Source organism: Orycteropus afer, unplaced genomic scaffold (genome assembly GCF_000298275.1).
Source record: "Orycteropus afer afer isolate SDZICR_OR568_19922 unplaced genomic scaffold, OryAfe1.0 scaffold00010, whole genome shotgun sequence".
Taxonomy (NCBI): domain Eukaryota; kingdom Metazoa; phylum Chordata; class Mammalia; order Tubulidentata; family Orycteropodidae; genus Orycteropus; species Orycteropus afer.
Genome location: NW_006921597.1, coordinates 7,448,943 through 7,472,926, shown reverse-complemented (window position 1 = coordinate 7,472,926; position 23,984 = coordinate 7,448,943). Strand labels below are relative to the sequence as shown.

At 40.4% G+C, this 23,984-nt stretch overlaps 1 protein-coding gene across 1 annotated transcript in view; it reads left to right on the top strand.

Moving 5' to 3' along the window:
- The first annotated feature begins 18,725 nt into the window (after positions 1-18,725).
- The window catches only part of MAN1A2 (mannosidase alpha class 1A member 2), a 448,144-nt gene continuing 442,885 nt past the window's right edge, over positions 18,726-23,984 (top strand). The window contains exon 1 of the mRNA XM_007948607.2: positions 18,726-19,027. Within this exon, the coding sequence (XP_007946798.1) occupies positions 18,726-19,027 (302 nt within the window). The remainder of the gene's footprint in view (positions 19,028-23,984) is intronic.

Sequence of the window (23,984 nt, the reverse complement as noted above, 5' to 3'; positions counted from 1 at the left end):
AGCAAAGTGTATATATACATATTTCTAGAGAGAGAGAGAGAGAGAGAGATTGATGTATTTCAGGGAATAGCTTACCCAGTTGTGAAGGCTGATACATCCCAAATCCATGAGTCACGCATCAGGCTGGAGGCTTTTCCTGACTTGGGTAGTTGCAGGGGTTGAGGAACCCAAAATTGGCAGGTCATAGGGCAGGCTGCTGGCTCATGGGGCTGCGGGAGCTGGTGAATCCCAAAATCTGCAAGTCAGACATCAGGCTACTGGCTCATATCCCAAGAACTGGAGGTCAGAAAATGATGAATCAGATACAGGATCAAGAGAGCAAGCTTTACCTAAACATCTATATATATATGTGATGTATGACACATACCTAAGGAAATGTCTCTTTCAACTGATTAGCTACTCACATCAGATCTTAAAATGGGGGATGATTATATACTATCTGCCAAACCACTGAGAATCATGGTCTATCAAGTTGATACATAACTATAACCATTACAGTCCACCCCTTGTCAGTTGGCACCTGCACACATTTCCATAAACCATAAAAAATCTCTAAATAAAAACAATTGTAAAGATGTAGTTGAGCCAAATATGATGCAACTATCATGTATGCAACCAAAAACACACTAGCCCCATTTACATCTTATATTTTATAATAAGTAATGGAATGAGCCTGGAGGCTATGCCACCAGTGTTGCACAAGCCTGCAGAGTTACCCATGGTGGACAGGTTTCAGCAGAGTTTCCAGAATAAGGCAGACTCAGAAGAAGGAAGAATCCATCCACTTCTCAAATAATTGGCCAATGAAAACCTTATGAATAGCAGTGAAACACTGTCTGATATATTACTGGAAAACTTTATGAATAGCCATGTAACATTGTCCAATATAGTACCAGAAAAGCCCTCAGGTCACAGGGTACTCAACATACAACTGGGGAAGGGCTGCCTCCTCAGAGTAGAGATGCCCTTAATGAAGTGAATGTAGGGTAAAGCTTTTAGGACCTCCATTTGCTGATGTGGCATGACTCAAAATGAGAAAAAAACAGCTGCAAAAATCCATTAAAAATCAGAACAGAGAATGTACAAAGTATGAAGCTAAGAAAATTGGAGGTTGTCAAAAGAGATCTGGAACACATAAAGATCAACATCCTAGGCATCAGTGAGTTGAAATGGACTGTTCTGGCCATATGATCGCTGGGAATGACAAACTGAAGAGGAATGGCATGGAATTCATCATCACAAAGAATGTATCAAGACCTATCCTGAAGTACGATGCTGTCAGTGATAGGACAATATCCATATGCCTATAAGGAAGACCAGTTAATACTACTATTATTCAAATTTACGTACCAACCACCAAAGCCAAAGATGAGGAAATTGAAGATTTTTTACCAACTTATGCAGTTTGAAATTGGCCAAACATGCAATCAAGATGTACTGATTATTATGGGTGATTGGAATGCAAAAGTTAGTACCAAAGAAGAATCACCAGTGAATGGAAAATATAATCTTGGTGATAGAAATTACACTGGAGATCTCATGATAGAATTTTGCAAGACCAATGACTTATTTGTTGTAAATACCTTTTTTCAGCAACACAAATGGCAGCTATACACATAGACTTCACCAGATGGAGTACACAGGAATCAGATTGACTATATCTGTGGCAAGAGGTGATGAGAAGCTCAATATCTTCAGCCAAAACGAGGTCAGGAGCTGATTGTGGAACAGAGCATCAACTACTCATATGTAAGTTCAACTTAAAGCTGAAGACCATTAAAACAAGTCTACAAGAGTGAAAATACGACCTTGATTATATCCCTCCTGAATTTGGAAACCATCTAAATAATAGATTTGATGGATTGAACACCAATGACCAAAAACTAGAGGAATTGTGGGATGACATCAAGAACATCATCCATGAAGAAAGCAAGAGGTCATTAAAAAGATAGGAAAGAAATAAAAGTCCAAAATGGATGACAGAAGAGGCTCTGAAACTTGCCCATGAGTGGAGAGTAGCCAGAGCAAATAGAAGAAATGACAAGATAAAAGAGCTGAACAGAAAGTTTCAAAGAGCAACTCAAGAAGACAAAGTCAATTATTATAATGAAGTGTGCAAAGACCTGGAGTTAGAAAACCAACAGGGAAGAACACACTTGGCATTTCTCAAGCTGAAAGAACTGAATAAAAAATTTAAGCCTCCAGTTGTAATATTGAAAGATTCTATGGGCAATATATTGAATGATGCAGGAAGCACCAAAAGAAGATGAAAGGAATATGCAGTCACTGTACCAAAAAGACCTGGTCAATACTCATCCATTTCAGGAGGTGACATATGATCAGGAATCACTGGTACTGAAGGAAGAAGTTGAAGCTGCACTGAAGGAATGGCAAAAAACAAGGCTGTAGGAATTGACAGAATACCCATTGAGATGTTTCAACAAATGGATGTTGTACTGGAAGCACTCACTTGGCTTTGCCAAGAGATTTGGAAGACAGCTACCTAGCCAACTGACTGGAAGCAATTGATATTTGTTCCAAAAAAGGTGATCCCACGGATTGTGGAAATTATTGAACAACATCATTAATATCACATGCAAGTAAAATCTTACTGAAGATAATTCAAAAGCGGTTGCAGCAGTATATTGAAAGAGAACTTCCAAAATGCAAACTGGATTTAGAAGAGGATGTATAATGAGGGATATCATTGCTGATGTCAGATGGATCTTAGCTGAGAGCAAAAGTACCAAAAACATGTTTATTTATGTTTTATTGACTATGAAAAAGCATTCAATTGTGTGGATCATAACAAATTGTGGATAACATTGAAAAGAATGGGAATTCCAGAACACTTAATAGTGCTGTTGAAGAACCTGTACATGGACCAGGAGACTGCTGTTTGAACAGAAAAAGGGGATAATGCATAGTTTAAAATCAAGAAGGGAGTGCATCAAGGTTGTATCCCATACTTGTTCAGTCTGTATGCTGAGCCAGTAATCCGAGAAGCTGGACTATATGAAGAATGTGGCATAATGATTTGAGGAAGATTTATTAACAACCTATGATACACAGACAACACAACTTCACTTGCTGAAAGTGAGGATGATTTGAAGGACTTACTGATGAAGATTAAAGACTATAGTCTGCAGTATGGATTATACCTCATACAAAGAAAACAAAATCCTCACAACTGGACCAATAAGCAGCATCACAATAAATGGAGAAAAGATTGAAGTTGTCAAAGGCTTCATATTACAATCAACACCAATGCAAGCAGCAGTCAAGACATCAGATGATATATTGCATTGGGCACATCTGCTGCAAAAAACCTCTTTGACGTGCTGAACAGCAAATATGTCTCCTTGAAGATTAAGGTGCTGCTAACCCAAGCCATGGTATTTTCAATCACCTCATATGCATTTGAGAGCTGGACAATGAATAAGGAACACCGCAGAAGAGTTGATGCTTTTGAGTTGTGGTGTTGGCAAAGAATACTGAGAGTACCATGGACTGCTAAAAGAACCAACAAATCTGTCCTGGAAGAAGTGGAGCCAGAATCCTCCTTGAAAGCAAGAATGGCCAAACTTCGTCTCACCTACTTTGGTCATGTTGTCAGAAGGAATCATTCCCTGGAGAGGGATATCATGCTTGGTAAAGTGGAGGATTAACGAAAAGGGGGAAGACCCTCAATCCTCAAAATGGATTAACAAAGTGGCTGCAATGATGGGCTCAGGTGTAGCAAGGATTCTTAGGCTGGCACAGAACCAGGTAGTGTTTCATTCTGTTATGCATCGGGTTGCTATGAGTCCATCATGACTCTATAGCACCCAACAACAACAATGGAATAAGGATGGGAAGAAAACAAAAGTATTTGCTATAGATATTGATATATATATACCTTTACATACTCTTCTAGGAGCTCTGGTAGCTTAGTGCCTAAGGCACTTGACTGCTAACCGGAAGGCTGGTGGTTCAAACCCATCAGCCACTCCTCGGAGGGAAGGTTGGGCAATCTAGTTCCATAGTGTTACTGCCTCGGAAACCCAAGGAGGGGTCACTATGAGTTGGGTCCAACCTGATGGCACATAACAACAACATTACATACTCTTCTATAATTGACTGTCTCATTATCAGATGTTTTGCATTTATGTAAAAATGTACTATCCAAATATTTTGCCCATTAATGACATATGTCTAGCAGTAAAGAACACCATGTCACAAGGCAAGAATAATGCAGGCTCTAATGGTTAAGGTTACGTGTCAACTCAGCTGGGGCATGATTGTCAGTTGTTGCAGTTACGTAATGATGTGATTTGGTTATATAATGATGTAGTCATCCTCCTTTTTTGAATAACACTGAGTTTTATAACAACCTGGTCTTTGGAACTTAATCATGTCAATAAATGAGGAGTGTGTGTATACACACTCACCCACCCACACCCACACACACACACACACTCACATGTATAATAAAACAAGGGAGAAATGCTTATAATGATCACAGTCCTTATTTCTGCAACTTGTCATGAAGTTGTAACTGGTATTTATTGTTGTTATTTGCTGTCACGTTGGACCCGACTCATAGCGACCCCTCCTTGGGTTTCCGAGGCAGTATCACTACGGAAGTAGATTGCCCAATTAGAACCACCATTTTCCACCACACATTTTGCATTCCCTTTACCTTAAGCAAGCATCTCAGCTGGTTATGGTTCTTTGCCTTCTGGAGTGACCCAAACCTTCATTCCTGAATGGTCTGGGCCATTAGCAGTCATGTTGGAATTGGGTTGCTGTAGTTTTCCATTGACTTTAATCACAAGGCATGGTAGCACTAAGAGAAGTCATAAGGAATCTCCTGAATTTCAGACATACCCTTTACCTCCATTATCAATTCAATTTCACCTTGGTAATCAGGGTGCCTGACTAATGCCAGAAGTTGAGCCCATCAGGTTGGAAGACACTCAAAATTTGACTGGGGAAGAGCTGACTCCTTAGAGTTCTAAGAGACTACCTTAATGATATGGATAAAGTAAAGCTTTTGGGACCTCCATCAGCTGATGTGGCATGATGCAAAATGAAAACAGATGCAAACATACATTAATAATTGAACATGGAATGTACAAAGAATGTATCAATCTAGGAAAATTGGAAGTTGTCAAAAATGAAATGGAATGCATAAAAATCAATATCCTAGTCATTAGTGAACTGAAATGGACTGGTTTTGGCCATTTTGAATCAGACAACCACATGATCTACTATTCCAGGAATGACAAATTAAAGAGGAATGGTGTGGCATTCATTGTCACAAAGACTGTTTCAAGATCTGTCCTGAAGTACAACACTGTCAGTGACAGAATAATATCCATACACCTACAAGGAAGACCAGTTAGTACTACTATTATTCAAATTTACGCAGAGAGGAGGAAATTGAAGATTTCTACAAACTTCTGCAGTCTGAAATTGACAAAACATGCAATCAAGATGTGTTGACTATCACTGGTGACTGGAATGCAAAAGATGGTAACAAAGAAGAGTTATGGATGGTTGGAAAATATGGCCTTGGTGATAGAAATAACGCTGGAGATCGCTTGATAGAATTTTGCAAGAACAATGAATTATTCATTGCAAATATCTTTTTTAAACAAGTGATGACTGTACAAGTGGACTTCACCAGATGGAATACACAGGGATCAGATTGACTACATCTGTGGCAAGAGGCAATGAAGAAGTCAGTATCTTCAGCCAAAACAAGGCTAGGACCTGATTGTGGAATAGACCATTAACTGCCATTATGCACATTCAAGTTGAAGTTGAAGACAATTAAAACAAGTCCACAAGAGCCAAAATATGACCTTGATAATATCCCTCCTGAATTTAGAGACCATACAAAGAATAGATTTGAGGCATTGAATACCAACGACTAAAAAACAGAAGAATTGTGGGATGACATCAAGAACTTCATGAAGAAAGAAAGAGGTCATTAAAAAGACAAGGAAGGAACAAAAGACCAAAATGGGTGTCTGAAGAGACTCTGAAACTTGCCCTTGAGCAGAGAGTAGTTAAAGCAAATGGAACAAATGACAAGATAAAAGAGCTGAACGGAAAATTTCAAAGAGCAGCTCGAGCAGGCAAAGCCAATTACTATCATGAAATGTGCAAAAACTTGTCATTAGAAAACCAACAGGGAAGAATACTCTGGGCATTTATCAAGCTGAAAGAACTGAGGAAAAAATGTAAGCCTTGAGTTGCAATATTGAAAGAGTCTCTGGGCAAAACATTGAATGATGCAGGAAGCATCAAAAGAACATGGAAAGAATTCACAGAGTCACTGTACCAAAAAAAACAAATTGGTCGATGTTCATCCATTTCAGAAGGTGGTATATGTTCAAGAACCAGTGGTACTGAAGGAAGAAGTTGAAGCTTCACTGAAGGACTTGGTGAAGAAAAGAGCTCCAAGAACTGATGAAATACCCAGTGAGATGTTTCAATAAATGGATACCCCGCTGGAGATACTCACTCGGTTATGCCAAGAGATTTGAAAGACAGCTACCCGGCCAACTGACTGGAAGAGATCGGTATTTGTACTCATTCCAAAGAAAATAGATCCCACAGAATGTGGAAATTATTGAACAATATAATTAATATCATATGCAAGTAAAATCTTACTGAAGATAATTCAAAAACGGTTGCAGCAGCATATTGACAGAGAGCTTCCAGAAATTCAAGCTGGATTCAGAAGGGGACGTGGAATGAGAGATGTCATTGCTGATGTCAGATGGATCTTAGCTGAGAGCAAAAAAATACCAGGAAGATGTTCACTTATGTTTCATTGACTATGCAAAAGCATTCGATTGTGTGGATCATAACAAATTGTGGATAACATTGAGAAGAATGGGAATTTCACGATACTTGATTGTACTCATGAGGAATGTGTACATAGATCAGGAGGCTGTCATTCGAGCAGAACAAGGGGATGCTGCATGGTTCAAAATCAAGAAGGGAGTGCATCAGGGTTGTGTCCTTTCACCATACTTATTCAACCTGTATGCTGAGCAAATAATTTGAGAAAACGTGAATCGCTGAAACAGGGAGTTGCAACCCTTTAATCAATTAAGACTCGAGGCAGTTTATAGACCACAGCTTCTCAAATGGAAGAGATGACAGGTCCCCTTGTCCTTATTCATTGTCCAGTTCTCACATGCATATGAGGTGATTGAAAATACCATGGCTTGTGTCAGGTGCACCTTAGTCCTCCAGGAGACATCTTTGGTCTTCAGCACTTGAAAGAGGTCCTTTGCAGCCGATTTGCCCAGTGCTCTGGTAGCTTAGTGCCTAAGGCACTTGACTGCTATCCAGAACGCTGGTGGTTCAAACCCACCAGCCACTCCTCAGAAGGAAGATGGGACAATCTACTTCCATAGTGATACTGCCTCGGAAACCCAAGGAGCGGTCACTATGAGTCAGGTCCGACTTGACGGCACATAACAACAAACAACAACATACGTCGTCTGATATCATGACTGCTATTTCCATTGGTGTCAATTATAGAACCAAGTAATGTGAAGTCTTTGACAATTTCAATCTTTTCTCCATTTATCATAATGTTGCTTATAGGACCAAGTGTGAGGATTTTTGTTTTCTTTATATTGAGGTGTAATCCATACTGCAGACTGCATTCTTTAATCTTCATCAGTAAGTACTTCAAGTCATCCTCACATTCAGCAAACAAAGTTGTGTCGTCACAGATTGTGTATCACAGGTTGTTAATGATTCTTCCTCCAGTTCTGATGCCACGTTCTTCATATAGTCCAGCTTCTCAGATTATTGGCCCAGCATACAGATTGAGTAAGTATGGTGAAAGGATACAACCCTGACACACTCCCTTCTTGATTTAAAACCATGCAGTGTTCCCTTTTTCTATTCAAACGACTACCTCCTGGTCTACATACAGGTTCCTCATGAGCACAATCAAGTGTTCTGGAATTCCTATTCTTCTCAGTGTTATCCACAATTTATTATGATCCACACAATCAAATGCTTTTGCATAGTCAATAAAACACAAGTAAACATCTTTCTGCTTTTCTTTAGTTTCAGCCAAGATCCATCTGACATCAGCAATGATATCCCTCATTCCATGTCCTCTTCTGAATCCAGCTTGCGTTTCTGGAAGTTCTCTGTCAATAAACTGCTGCAACCGTTTTTGAATTATCTTCAGTAAGATTTTACTTGCATGCAACATTAATGATATTGTTCAGTAATTTCCACATTCTGTGGAATTACCTTTCTTTGGAATGGGTACAAATATTGATCTCTTCCAGCCATTTGGCCACGTACCTGTCTTCCAAATCTCTTGGCATAACTGAGTGAGTGCCTCCAGTGGGGCATCTGTTTGTTGAAACATCTCAATGGGTATTCTGTCAGTTCCTGGAGCCTTGTTCTTCTCCAGTTCCTTCAGTGCAGATTTGACTTCTTCCTTCAATACCATTGGTTCTTGATCATATACCATCTCCTGAAATGGATGAACATCCACAGTTCTTTTTGGTACAGTGACTCTGTGTATTCCTTCTATGTTCTTTTGATGCTTCCTGCATCATTCAATATTTTGCCCATAGAATCTTTCAATATTGCTACTCGAGGCTTCATTTTTTTCCTCAGTTCTTTCAGCTTGAGAAATGCCAAGCACGTTCTTTCCTTTTGGTTTTCTCGCTCCAGGTCTTTACACATTTCATTATAATCAATGGCTTTGTCTGCTTGAGCTGCTCTTTGAAATCCTCTGTTCAGCTCTTTTATCTTGTCATTACTTCCATTTGCTTTAGCTACTCTCCACTCAACTGCAAGCTTCAGAGTCTCCTCTGAGTTCCATTTTGGTCTTTTCTTCTTTTCTCATCTTTCTTATGACCTCTTGCTTTCTTCATGGAGGATGTTCTTGATGTCATCCCACAATTCCTCTGGTTTTCAGTTATTGGTGTTCAATGAATCAAATCTATTCTTTAGATGGTGTCTAAATTCAAGAGGGATATATTCAAGGTCATATTTTTGCTCTCGTGGACTTGTTTTGTCTTCAACTTCAACTTGAACATGCATAATGGCAGTTGATGGTCTGTTCCAAAATCAGCTCCTGGCCTTGTTTTGGCTGAAGATACTGAGTTATTCCATCTCCTCTTGCCACAGATGTAGTTAGTATGATTCCTGTGTATTCCATCTGGCGAAGTCCATGTGTATAGCCACCATTCATGTTGTTGACAAAAGGTATTTGCAATGAATAAGTCATTGGTCTTGCAAAATTCTATCATGCAATCTCAAGCGTTATTTCTGTCACCAAGGCCAAATTTTCCAACTACCAGTGATTCTTCTTTGTTTCCAACTTTTGCATTCCAGTCACCTTGATGATTAATACATCTTGATTGCATACTCAGTCAAATTTCAGACTTCAGAAGTTGATAAAAATCTTCATTTTCCTCATCTTTGGCTTTGATGGTTGGTGCATAAGTTTGAATACACCCCCACTCTGACTGGTGGGCCACAGTTATATTTTGAATCTCCTGCAATTAATGTCAATTCAGAGCCAGTGTCTAGTAATCCCCTAAAAATCTGATTATTTCCTTTTCACCAACAAAGTCACTCTTGTGGAAGGTTGTAGATCACTTTGGAGAAGGCTGGTTGAAAGATTCACAGTAAAAAAATTTTGGCAGTGCAATGGGATCCTTCCTCAAGGGGACCTGTCCTCTCTTCCATTTGAGAAGTTGTGGTCTACAGACTGCCTTGAGCCTTAGTTGATAAAGGGTTATGACTCTCTGTGTCAGCGATTCATGTTTGACTCCCTTTCACTTTATCTAGAATTCCTCTGCTTGCACACATCAAAGAAATATTTAGTTGATTTCCCATCAATTTCACTCCTAGAGGCACCATGACTAAGTATCCAATGCCATTAGCCCATATGTTTCAGACTGTTCTGATTACTGCTTTGATTCTGCTGTCCTTTATGGTACCCACACCACCTTGTTTTTGTCAATTAAGTGCCACCACTTACCCCGTAGCACCCTAAGGTCTAATCGGCCTCATTGTAGTTAATGAATAAAACCAAACAAACTGCCATCAAATCTATTCTGATTCATAGCAACCCTATAGGGCAGAGTTGAACTGCCCCATAGGGCTTCCAAGGCTTTAAATATTAATGGAAGCAGATTGCCTCATCTTTCTCCTGAGGAGCAGCTGATGGATTTGAACAACCAACCTTTTGGTTAGCAGCCAAATCCTTTAACCACTGCAACATAAGATGTCTTAATTCAGTAGGGCAGTTCCACTGTTAAATGTGATTTACATAAAATAGCAATCACAGCAGTCTTTAAGGATGGTGGGAATCCCTTCACAAATCTCTCGTTGTGGTGAATAGTATGTCCCTGACCACTACATGGGTGGGTATGTGGGTCCAACATGATAAATCCACTTTAACATCCCAATTTTCCTAAGCCTTTGGATACTTTCCTTTACAATGTACAAAGTCAGGTCTGACATTTTCAACTTGATTTAGTATAAGCCATCATTTACTCTATGCTTCAGTGAATGAACAAAATAAATTATTAGTTTTTTTTCTAACTTCTCAAGCTGAAACAACTAATGAAGAATCTGTGCTCAGTGGGCCCTGATCAATAAACTCAGACTGATCCAACTTTATGTTCTTTGTACCATTATCGCACACCCTTAATAGCTATCCTCACATGTATTCCTTAGGTTTCTGTTCGTAGATATTAGAAAAATCAAGCAATTCTTTTGGAATGTAGCATACCTCCTCCTGGGTCACACTTTGTACTTCATCTCTTGGGGCTCACAGGGACTTAAGTCTAGGTATAGGTCTGGAAGTAAAAATGGGTGCTGGGTATGGGTCCTGGGGACATTTAGTAATGTCCTGTAAGTTGGGGGTAAAAGGGATAATGGTTTTACTGGGAGAGTAGCTTAGCAGACATAGAGTAACTTCTTCAGATGGAAGCAAGAGGGTTAGTTCTTTTGGAAGGAATGATTCAATGGAATTTAGAGTCTCAATGTCCCTCACATTTGTGATTATCTGCCCATATGTCCTCATCCCAAAATTCAGGCTCCCATTTCTTCCCAATCAATGCCCTCGCATTAACTTCAGACATCATTAGAGGTTGAGAATTCAATTGGTGTTGTAATTCAGCCACTTTATTTATTTTTTTATTTTTATTGTGATTTGAGTGAAAGTTTATAGAGAAAATTCATTTTTCCATACAGAAGTTCATACACATTTTGTTTCATGACATCTACTGCAATTCCTCACAATATAACAGCTCTCTTCCTACTTCCTCCCTGTAGTTACTTCTTCCCTGTGTCTTTCCCTCCCATTCATTTTTGCCCACCCTGAGCTATCTCCCTGTGCAAACACTGACCTTCTGTTCTCCCATGATTGATCACTCCAAGGAGTGTATCTACCTGATGTAAATGTTCACCCCATATGCCTATTGTTTGGCTGGAAGTCACAAGAGTGATTTCGGTTTCAGACCCAAAGGGTAACTAGGGGACATAGTCTCAGGGGTCTCATCAGGCTCTCTCAGGCCGCCAACCTGGTCTTTTTTTTTTTTTTTTTATGATTTTGAGTTTTGTTCCACATTGTTCTCCCACTCTATCCAGGATCTCCTGCACCGATTCCCCTCAGAGTGGTTGACAGTGGTAGTTGGGCACCATCTAGTTCTTCTGGTCTCATGGTCATATAGGCAATTCAACCACTCTTAAGATAAGATTCTGGGTTTGTTTTTCAGCAATATCAGCTGTTACTACAAGAAAAAAGGCTTTTTTTTTTTTTTTTAACAGCACAAGAGGCAACTTTCAGGTCTTGTATGTAGCACTTGACTTGTAACTGTAGCTTTGAGCTCCTCCCTTTCTTTTACCACTCTGTCTAGTGAAAGTAGGAGTAACCAACCAGCTTCCTTATACATCTGACAAAATGTAGAAAAGTATAAAATATGTAATCCCCCAGAGCCTTGTCTCTCACAAATATTTGATCCAGTGGTAGTGATATTTTACATATTTCTATTGTTACCTTATGCCACTGACCTCTTGATAACAGACATCTGTCTGTTGTACTGTGGTGGTTCACATGTTTCTGTGTTACTGGAAGCTATGCCACTAGTATTTCAAATGCCATCAAGGTCACCTAAGGTGGACAGATTTCATTGCAGCTTCCAGACTAAGATTGACTAGGAAAAAAGTTGTGGCCAGGTCTGCTTCTGAGAAAACAGGCCACTGAAAACCTTAAGAATAGCAAGGAAACACTTTCTAGTACAGTGCCAGAGATGAGCCCCTCAGGTTTGAAGGCACTTGAAATATGACTGGGGAAGAGCTGCTTCCTCAAAGTAGAGTTGACCTTAATGATTTGGATGGAGTAAAGTTTTCTGTAACTTCATTTACTGATGTGGCATGGCTCAAAATGAGAAGAAACAGCTGCAAACATCCATTAATATTCAGAACATGCAATGTGCTGAGTACGTAGGAAAACTAGAAGTTGTCAAAAATGAAATGGAATGCATAAAGATCAATATCCTAGGTATTAGTGAGCTGATGGACTGATATTGGCCAGTTTGAATCAGGCAGTCATATGGTCTGCTATGCCAGGAAATACATTTTATCAACAACATAAACTGTGACTATGCACGTGAACCTCACCAGATGGAACACACAGGAAGCGTATCAACTACATCTGTGGAAAGAGATGACAGAGATGCTCAATATCATCAGTCAGAACAAGGCCAGCTGTGGAACAGATGATCAAAACAGACCGTATGTAAGTTTAAGTTGAAGCGGAAGAAAATTTAAAGTTGTCTATGAGAGTCAAAATATGACCTTGAATGTATCTCATTTGAATTTAGACACCATCTATAGATTTGAAACATTGAATACTATCACTGAAGACCAGATGAGTTGTGGGATGACATCAAGGACATCATACATGAAGAAAGCAAAAGGCCATTAATAAACAAGAAAGAAAGAAAAGACCAAAATAGATGTCAAACGAGACTCTGAACTTTGCCCTTGAACAGAGAATAAGTAGCTAAAGCCAATAGAAGAAATGATTAAGTAAAGGAGCTGAACAGAAGATTTCAAAAGGTGTCCAAACAAGACAAATTATAGCAATGAAATGTGCAAAGACCTAGAATTAGAAAACCAAAAGTGAAGAACATACTTAGTATTTCTCAAGCTGAAAGAACCAAAGAAAAAGTCCACACCTTGAGTTGCAATACTGAAGGATTCTATGGGCAAGATATTGAATGATGCAGGATGCATCAAAAGAAGATGGAAGGACTAGACGGAGCCATTGAACCAAAAAGTATTGATCAAAATCCAAACATTTCAGGAGGTAGCATATGATCAAGAACTGATAGTAGTGAAGGAAGAAGTTGAAGCTGCACTAAAGGAATTGGCAAAAAAAAAAAAAAAAAAGCCTCCAAGGATCAACAGAATGACCATTGAGATATTTCAACAAATGGATGCAGCACTGGAGGCATTTGCTCATTTATGTGTTAGAAGACAGCTCCTGGCTAATCATCTGGAAGATATCCATATTTGTGCCCATTCCAAAGAAAGGTGGTCCAACAGAGTGTGGGAATTAGCTAACAATATCAGTAATATTGAACATACATAAAATTTTGCTTAAGATAATTCAAAAATGTCTGCAGCAGTACACCTGATGGGAACTGCCAGAAATTCCAGCTGGAGTCAGAAGAGGGCGTAGAATGAGAGTATCTTGCTGTTCTTGGATGGATCTTGGCTGAAAGCAAAGAATACCAAAAAGATGTTTACCTGCATTTTATTGACTATGCAAAGACATTTAACAAATTATGGATCATACAAATTATATACAACACTGCCAAGAATGGGAATTCCAGAACACTTAATTGTGCTCATGAGGAACTTGTACATAGACCAAGAGGCAGTCATTCTAACAGAATAAGGGAATACTGCATGGTTTTAAAAACAGGAAGGATGTGTCACCATACTTATTCAGTCTTTTACCATACTTATTCAATCTGTATGCTGAGCAAATAATCCAGGAAGCTGGGCTTATATGAAGAACATGGCATCAGGATTGGCAGAAGACTCATTACCAACCTGTAATATGCAGATGACACAACCTTGCTTGCTAAAAGGGAAGATTTGAAACACTTACTGATGAAGATCAGACACTATGGCCTTCAGTATGGATTATACCTCAACATAAAGAAAAAAGTCCTCACAACTGGACCAATAAGCAATATCATGATAAATGGAGAAGACTGAAGTTGTCAAGGATTTCATTTTTTACTTGGAGCCACAATCAACACCTATGAAAGCAGCAGTTAAATCAAATGATGTAATATATTGCACAAAACTGGACAAAAGACCTCTTTAAAGTGTGTAAGAGCAAAGATGTAACTTTGAAGACTAAGGTATACCTGACACAAGCCATGGTATTTTCAATAGCCTCATATGAATGTGAGAGGTGGACAATGAATAAGGAAAACCACCGAAGAACTGAAGCACTTGTAGTGCTGGTGAAGAGTATTAAATGTACCTATGGCTGCTCTGGTAGCATAGTGGCTAAGACACTTGCCTGCTAACCAGACGGCTGGCGGTTCAAACCCACCAGCCACTCCTTGGAAGGAAGGTTGGGCAATCCTACTTCCGTAGTGATACTGCCTCGGAAACCCAAGGAGGGGTCGCTATGAGTCGGGTTTGACTCGACGGCACATAACAACAACACAACCACATGGCTGCTAGAAGAACAAAGAAATCTGTCTAGCAGGAAGTATGGATGAAATGCTTTTTAGAAGTGAGAATACCCAAACTTCGTCTCTCATTCTTTGATCATGTCGTCAGAAGGGACCAGTCCCTGGAGAAGGATATCATGCTAGGTTAAAGGTCAGCCAAATATGGAATCCCTGGACCAGATGGATTTATATAGTAGTTGCAACCAAGCATGGCAAAGATTCTGAAGTTGGCCAGGACTGGGCACTGTTTTGTTCTGTTGTACTTAGGGTCACTATGGGTTGATACCTACATCATGACACCTAACAACAACCTCATGCTATGGATTAGTAGTGCCCGATTTACTACTGTAGGCAGAGTCATCCATACCTTTAACACTAGCCAGACTTGAGAACCAATTCAGAAAAGTAATCCTGTGATTTTGTTCCTGTAGAACCTACTCCTGGTACTAAATGTCTTAGGCTGAGTTCTCTAGATGAACAAAACCAGCGAATATATATCTTCCTCCCTCCCTCTCTTCCTTCCTTCTTTGGAAATGGCTTATGCAGTTGTGGATGCTGGCCAGTCCCAAATCTGTGAGTCAGGCCTCAGGCTGCTAATCTATGTGGTTGCTGGGATTGATGAACCCAAAATGTAGAGGTCAAGCAGCAGGCTGGTGGCCCATGTCTCAAGAACTAGAGGTAAGAGGATGACATGTCCTACACAGAATTTAGTAAGAAAACTTTGCCAGAACATCCATATATATTGGATGCAGGCCACACCCCAAGGAAAGCTCCCTTTCAACTGATTGGCTAATAGCATTGGACCACAAAATGGAGGATTACATAGTATCTGCCAAACCACTGAGAATCATGGCCTACCTAAGTTGACATATAACCTTAACGATTACAGGTATCAACCTAGGTTATATTTACTTTTCAAGACTTACATAACTTGGTATTTCATTCAATCAATATTTATTTCTCCTGATCTTTCCATGGAAAATAATGATCTTCAATAGGAAACCAAAGTATTTCTTTTCCTTTGGCTTATAAGTGGCTCAGAATTAGAGACTTAATCATACAATTGGCACAATTTATAGACACACTGGGAGGGCAGAGAATTTCTTACATTTACATTTTCACAAGTGCCCAACACAAGGATCTTTGGATTGGGCACTCTTAGTGCCAGCCTGGGGAGCTCTGGTAGCATAGTGCCTAAGGCACTTGACTGTTAACCACTCCTCGGAAGGAAGAGGGGGCAATCTACTTCCGTAGTGATACTGCCTCAGAAGCCCAACGAGGGGTCGCTATGAATCAGGTCCGACTCGACTGCACATAACAACTGCCAACCTGTGTGAGTGAACTCTGGAGAGATGGCCCTTAACATTTTTATGTCTTTATTTGGCAAAGCAGGGTCAATGCCAATGACTTCTTATGTCATATGGTAGGTAGATATGCAGAGCTTCTGGAAATAGTAGAGACTGGAATGTAGGTATATGAATTGTGCCAATGAACATGATGTTTGTTTCATTTTAAACTTAAGGCTGATAGCTTTTCCTGCCACTCAAGGGCTTCTTGTCTTTTTTAATTCCATCATCAGTAAGGACGTGTAGAGGGAATCACAATTTATGGTAAAATTTAGGATAAAACACAATCAAAAAGTAAATTGCCAGAGAGTACATATGTATTGCAAATAGAGTTTTTGGACTTAATTGCAGAATGGCTGTTTCCAATACCATAAATAACAGAATTGATTCAGGTGGTTCTTAAGCCCAAATGTAACTAGTATTGTTGGGTTTCAGTATTTTTTATTCACTATCATTGTTTTTATTGGGGAGGGGTTGTGTAGAGTGAGGAGTGTGATGATACACAATGTTTTCTATAAACTGAACCATAGCCTCCTGTCACATAGAGGGTATTTAGATTCCTCAGGAAGATAACCTAATTGAAAAGGGAAGATAGTCATTTTCATTTTACCATAGCCTGGCACCTGGGTAGTGCTCAATACATACAGCTTGAGCCTCAGGTGCCACAGGCCCCATGGAAGAAGTTTAAGATTCTGTCGTTGAACTCTAGGAACCAATCGTCTATAACTGAAGACAAGACTTTCATGGAGCAAGATTTAATTTAGTTGTCAAGGAGCTCTGGTGGTGTAGTGCCTAAGTCACTTGACTGCTAACCAGAAGGCTGGCCTTCAAACCCACCAGCCATTCCTCGGAAGGAAGGTTGGGCAATCTACATCTGTAGTGATACTGCCTAGAAACTCAAGGAGGGGTCGCTATGAGTCGGATTTGACTCCAAGGCACTGGCTGCGTTGTTTTTTTTGAGTTTAGTTGTCACAAACCGTTAATTCCAGTAACCTTTAATTCTAGGGATACCTTCGCGACCTGAGCCTTTCATCCAAATTCCGGGTCAATCAAAGGAAGTGGCGAGACCAAGGCTATGGGGCATAGGTGAAAAGTTATCAGCGAAGTGCAGACCGTCGACTTTCTCTCCTCGCATGCTCAGCCTGGAGCGGTGGGACACTTCCGGGGAGCCCGCAGCGGCGCGAGGCCAGAGCGCGGGCGAGGGGCGGGGGAGGGGCGGCGGCGAAGCCGGGAGCGTGCGCGCGCACCTCACACTCCGCCGCCCGGGGACGCCCACTCGCGAGGGGCCGGCGAGTCGGCCCGCGCCCCATCCCCTCCCCAACTCCAGGTCCCTCTCAGACGTAAGCCCAACGGGTATCGGCCCCACAGCTGCTCTGCGCTCACTCGGCCTAGGGAGGCAGGGAACGAGGCCCGGGCCGCAGTCCTGCACCGCGTGGACGCGCTGTCTCTCCCGCAGCCGCTGCCGCCAGAGCGAGGGGCCGCGAGCGACCGGAGGTAGAGTTGAGGAGGCCCCCACAGCGGCCAGCGGCCGCAAGGGAGACACGGAGCCGATCTCTGCTTGCTCGAGGCGTGGCTGGTCCCGCGCGCCCAGGGCCGCTGCCTCCTCGGCGCTGAGCGAAGAATGAGCAGGCGCCTGCTGGGGCTCTCGGACTGAGTGCCCGCGGCTCGGCTCCTTCCCCCGCCGCGGGGCCGCAGGAGCTTGGTCACTGCAGCCGGACACGGCGGGGTCAGCGGCGGCCTCGCGCGGGCACCAGGCACCGGGGTTAACTCAACTGGCGGTCGGGAGGAGGAGGAGGAGCTGGGCGGGGGCGGCCGCTGCTCCTCCCCTCCCCCCCCACCGGACTCCTCAGTGGCGGAGGAGGAAGTTCCGCTCTCTGACAGACCCGTGCGGTAGCAACTGCAGCTGCCGCCGTGGCTTGGAGGGCTCAGGTATTTTGGACCCGATTGCCCTTCGCGCCGCCGTCGAGGGGGCGGCATCAGAGCACCCCCCCGGCGCACGAGCCTGCAAGGCAGCGTCTGGAGGTGCCGGCATCGGAGAAGACCTCTTTCCTTCTAGTTCATCCAGCGCCGCTGCTTTGGCTTCCCAGGGAGGTGGCAGACCTTTCTTCGTATTCGCAGACTTCTGAAGAGATCCTGATTTTTCCCTGCACCAAGGTTAAAGAATTAAAGACTAGAAGCACCAGAGGTGGTTGAGTGAATCGTCTGCAACTCCAGGATCACGTAAGGCCCCCCTTTTGGGGCGGGAAAGCACATTTGAGCATCTCCGTGGGGAGCAGGAATGGAAGAACCCACCTTGCATCTTTTCTGCAGTGTTGCTTGCTTGATCTGCCCGTAGGAATGAAGAGGAGACTTGTAATAAACCGATGAGGGCAGTAACCCGTATGGCAAGGCAGATAACACTGGACACACACTAGTGATCGTTTGGGGGTCGCACAAGTTTGTGATTGTAATTGGAGGAGCATGAAAGAGGAGCCCTCATAAAAAGCACAACAGTCCCTTAAGAAACATTGAGTTCCCCCATTTTTTTTTTTTTTTTTTAAAATTTAGAAGATTGTGTGCAATGTATTGTATATTTGATATAAGATGAGAACTTTATGAAGTATTTTATCCAAGAGCGTGAACGATGACTACCCCAGCCCTATTGCCCCTGTCTGGACGGAGAATACCGCCTCTGAACCTGGGGCCGCCCTCCTTCCCACACCACAGGGCTACCTTGAGACTCTCCGAGAAGTTTATTCTTCTCCTTATTCTTAGTGCCTTCATCACCCTGTGTTTTGGGGCATTCTTCTTCCTTCCAGACTCGTCAAAACACAAACGCTTTGATCTAGGTTTGGAAGATGTGTTAATTCCTCATGTAGAGGCCGGCAAAGGAGCTAAAAACCCTGGAGTCTTCCTGATCCATGGACCCGATGAACATAGACACAGGTTTGTTTGTGTCTGAAGTTCTGGCATTAACATTTGGCTGAGCAAGGGGTAGTTTATTGTATCAGTTTCTTTTTCTTTTTTGCAGTATGATGTTATTTTCCTTAAGTCTTGAGAATTGTGTATTTATTTTAGAACTGGCTGAATTGGAACCAAGGCTTTAAGCAATCTTTAGAGCCTCATCTGAAGGTCAGCGCCTTCTTTTATATAGGAGACATTTATGCTCACAGAGGTTGTGTCTGATGTGGACAGTTGGGAATAGAGATATGAGAACTTCACCTAAAGAAATAGTGACATATGCTGCGCCTTAATATTTTCAGAATATGTTGTTCCCTCCATAGGTGGAACCTTGACAACCCCTGTAGGTTTGTTCTCTTTCTCTGGCTTGTCATTCAAGATTAGTAGTGAGTCTTGGCTTTTTAGGAAGACACTCTTGGACAGAATATACTTTTTTTTCTTTCAACGTGTGAAAATATTCCAGTTAATGGTATTTTAAGAGAGGTGTGTTGGTGATCTATATGGACTCAGTTAAGTTCAAATTACCATTGCTTCTTACTCAATTTGTGAGTCTTGTAGACAAGATTTAGGTCTGTTTTTTGTTGTTAAGTTTATTTTGCTCCGATTTATTTATTTATTTCCAAATTGAGAGGTGGACTGTGTCAAGTAACCATTACAATTGGTCTTACTTAGATTTGGACATTAAGGAGTTCACATTCTTTCAGATTACCAAATCTAAAGTGAGGTCTTTCTTAGGAGACTAGAGCTCTCTAGATGGCTCCTTTAAAATGGGAACTCTGGTTAGAGTATTTTAAAATTATTTACACATTTTTTACTAAAAAGAAGAATTTGGGTACGTAGTTTACTTTTCCCAAACCTACAGTTCTTTTTTCCCACCTACTGAATCTTTCTCCTGTTTTCCATATTTCTTCAAATAATTCTTGAATATATGTGTGTGTGTGGGGGAATCATATGTTTGAATTCTGTTTTTGACCAGCGTTTGTTCTAACTTTATTATAAAGGCAAGGTATTGATTTATGCATTTAAAAATAACCTTATAAATTAGTTTATTAAGTGATCAGTTCTTAATTTTTTGCAAAAGCTTATGTTCAAATATTAGGCTAAGTTACATACTTGGGAAAATGTACTATTGTAATGAGAGCTGGTTTTTCCTTTTTTCAACTTAGTTCATTACTTGCTTAATGGTTTTTTGACTTTTGGCTGAACCTTACAGAGTAGTTACTTCTAAAATAGGGGTTATTTCATGCCATTCTTCTGTAACTAAGTGAATATGGAATTTTGACCATCATTTCCAACTTCTGTATGTTTTGTAATTATTTCTTCTATTTTGCTCATTGTTTTTTGTGACTTAGAGAAAAATACTGATGAGATCTGTGAAATATGCTGAAAAGTGAACTCTGAAAGTACTGCTTTCCTTGAAAACATTTTCTATTGTTCTTAAATAACCTATGATGAATATTTAGGAAAAAAAATGTTAGGACTGCCTTCAGAGCCCTTTGACAGCAGCCATGCATTAACACTATCTAATTGTCATTATAGTAAGCTATCATATATAAAAAAGTTTCCTATATATTTTAAGTGTGTCCTAAAGGTTAAAAAAATGTGGTCATATTCTAGTTTAAAAACATTTATATGAAAAAATTCTCTGTTAAGCTGAGTTATAATATACAATTTCAATGGAAATATAGATATGTGCATTTTATTCACATTATTCACATTTTATTCACTGCTTAAGCAAGAATTCTTACATTTCTGTAGCCTCTAACTATGTATGTATATCCAATCTTGCTTTCTAAAACTTTCTTTTGGTTTCCTGAATTATGGAAAGTGAGAGATTGGGTATTGTGTTCTGATGGGAAGGGATGGTGAGTGACCCAAATCCTGAGTTTTGGATAGTAAGCAATAAGAGTTTGGCTAGTAGGTGATATATTTGAGAATTTATTTGAATCTGTGGAAAGCCAGCATTCAAAAAATGAATGTGTAGCTAGGAATTTCTGTATTATCTCTATGTATATTTCTGTGATTATATCAGTATATTTTTATATCTGCTTAGTATGTTTTATCTTGTCGCTTAGTATATCTGAAAACATAGTCTATAGTGATAAGAATGATTCTTTTAAGATTAAAATCCATTTAAAATCAGAGATTAATCAGATATAAGTTTAAAATGTAGAAACACAAAACATCACATTAATAGATAAATAGTAACTTACTAAAAAAATTCAGAAAGCATTTTTACAGAATTGTTAGTTCAAGATCATACCTATTTTGGTGTAAAAAACCCATCTTTCTTAATTTGGGAAATACAAATTGACAATTTATCTTAATTTTGCCTTCGGGAAAGGATGCAGGATGAAGGGATGGAGGGACCTTACTTTAACTGATAAGTAATGGAAAATAAATCATGGCTATTGTATCTTCTTATTCATTGTCCTTCAGAGATACTTGTTGAATTAGCTCTTCTTAATTTATGAGTTAGTTTAATATAGTTTGGTGCATAAGCTGTAGAGCAGACTCTGGATTCATGTCCTGTTTTGTCATGGATGAGATGTGGGATCTTTAGCAAGTTTTTATTTTTATTATTTTATTAATTTTTATTGTGATTTGAGTGAAAGTTTACAGAGCAAATTCATTTCCCATACAGCAATTCGTATACATTTTGTTTCATGCCGTTGACTGGAATTCCCCACAGTGTAACAGCTCTCTTTCCTCTTCTCCCTGTAATTACCTCTTCCCCGTCTTTCCCTCTTATGCACTCCGCTGCCAAGCTATCTCCCTGTGCAAACACTGCCCCTCTGTTCTCCCACGATTGATTAATCAATTGATTGAGTGATTGATAACGCCAAGGAGTATATCTACCTGATGTAAATGTTCATTTTATATGCCTGTCTGTTGTTTAGCTGGAAGCCACAGGAGAGAGTTCAGTTCCAGACATGAAAGGTAACTAGGGGTCATAGTCTCGGGGGTCTCACTAGGCTTTATCAGACCAGTAAACCTGGTCTTTTTTTTTTTTTTTTAAATTATTGTGAAAATAATTTGTTTCTAATAACAAATAAGAAAAATGTTTGTTCTATATTGTTCTCCCATTCTGTGCAGGATCTCCTGCACTGATTCCTTTCTGAGTGGTTTGACAGTGGTAGCTGGGCACCACCTACTTCTTCTGGTCTCATGGTCATCTAGGCAGAGGATTGCATGGTCTACTAGTCTCTTGGACTTATTGTTTCCAAGCATCTTTGCTTTTCTTCATTCTTCTTTGTTCCAGATGAGGAGAGACCCATTGTTGCATCTAGATGGCTCATTTGAGCAAGTTTTAACATTTCTCTGTGTCTAGGTTTCTTCTTTATGACAGTGGCATATAGTTGCTATATTGAATGAGATGATATGTACAAAGTGGTCAACATAGTTCCTAGCATTTAACAGATGCTTGGTAGATGTTGGCTAGTATTATTATCAATGATAATAATAAGCTTTTGTGGAGCTTCCCACCTAGGGAGAAATGACAAATATTAAATAATTTTATTTCTGAGGTATGCTGGGTGTTATTAAGCTGTACCCAGTGCATATGGTGGGGTGAAACTAGCCCTTGGGGTAAGTAAGGGCAATGGAAATTAGGGAAGGCTTCAGTGAGAAAGAGATGAGTTAGAAATTTAGAATAAGTAGATTGCTAAGTTCTTTAGAGATCTGGAGGAAAATTGGCAAAGCAGAAGGCACAACATATGTAAGAACCCTGAGGTAAAAGAAAGCATGGCATCATTCTGAGAAATGTTCAGTAGAGCAGTGTAGAGAATATGAGTGTAGGGCAAGGTGAGGAGACTAGATGAGTGATAACATTCAGCCTGCTTTCACATTATTTTGCCTCCATGTTGTTCCAAATGTTTCAACTAGTTGCCAGCATTTACTAGTCAGGAGATCTTATATAAAAGTCTGAATTTCTGAGTTTTCTTAAAAAATAGATGGTATAGCATCACTCAAATCTGATTTCAGGTGGCAACGCTCATCTGGAAATGACCTGCTGCTTTCGAGGGGAATATGCTCTCTATAAGGAGCACTGGTAGCACAGTGACTAAGGTAGCTGAGTGCTAACCAGAAGGTTGGCAATTCAAACCCACCAGCTGCTCTGTGGAAGCAGGACTGGGCAATCTACTTCTGTAAAGATTTACCACCTTGGAAACCCAATAAAGGTTGCTGTGAGTTGGGATCGACTGGATGGCAGTGGGTTTGGTTTTTTTTGGTTTTGTGCTCTCCATGATATGCCAGTATATTAAGGTATCAGATAAGTAAATCTAATGAATCAATATTTCACCTGATCATTGTTGAGTTTGCAGTCTCTAAGTAGGATGTGGGAGCTCTGGTAGCATAGTGCCTAAGGCACTTGACTTCTAACCAGAAGGCTGGCGGTTCAAACCCACCAGCCACTCCTCAGAAGGAAGATGGGGCAATCTACTTCCGTAGTGATACTGCCTGGGAAACCCAAGGAGGGGTTGCTATGAGTCAGGTCCGACTCGACGGCACCTAACAACAACACCAAGTAGGATGTGGGAGAGTTTGTAGACCATGTTAAATATTTTGGTCTTTATCCTAAGAACTCTGGGAAATCATTGAAGGGTTTTAATAAAAGCAAGGGAATTACATGATTATTTTAAATTTTTTTTAAAATTTAAACAATCACATTGGTTGTAGTGTGAGGGCTGGATTGGAGAGCATCAGGAGGGACTGTAGTGAAACCAGTTAGGAGGATCTAGGTGACAGGATTAACCGATTTATACAATAGTATTGATAGTGGAGATGGAGAGAAATAAGTGGAAGAGAGTGATGGGTTCAAGAGATGTTAAACTCTTATATTTCAGAGAAATTAGTGATTTATTGAATGTGGGGACTGTGATAGGAAGAAGGGGGAGTCTGGGATAATGCCTAGATTTCTGTGTGGCATGGCATAGGATGA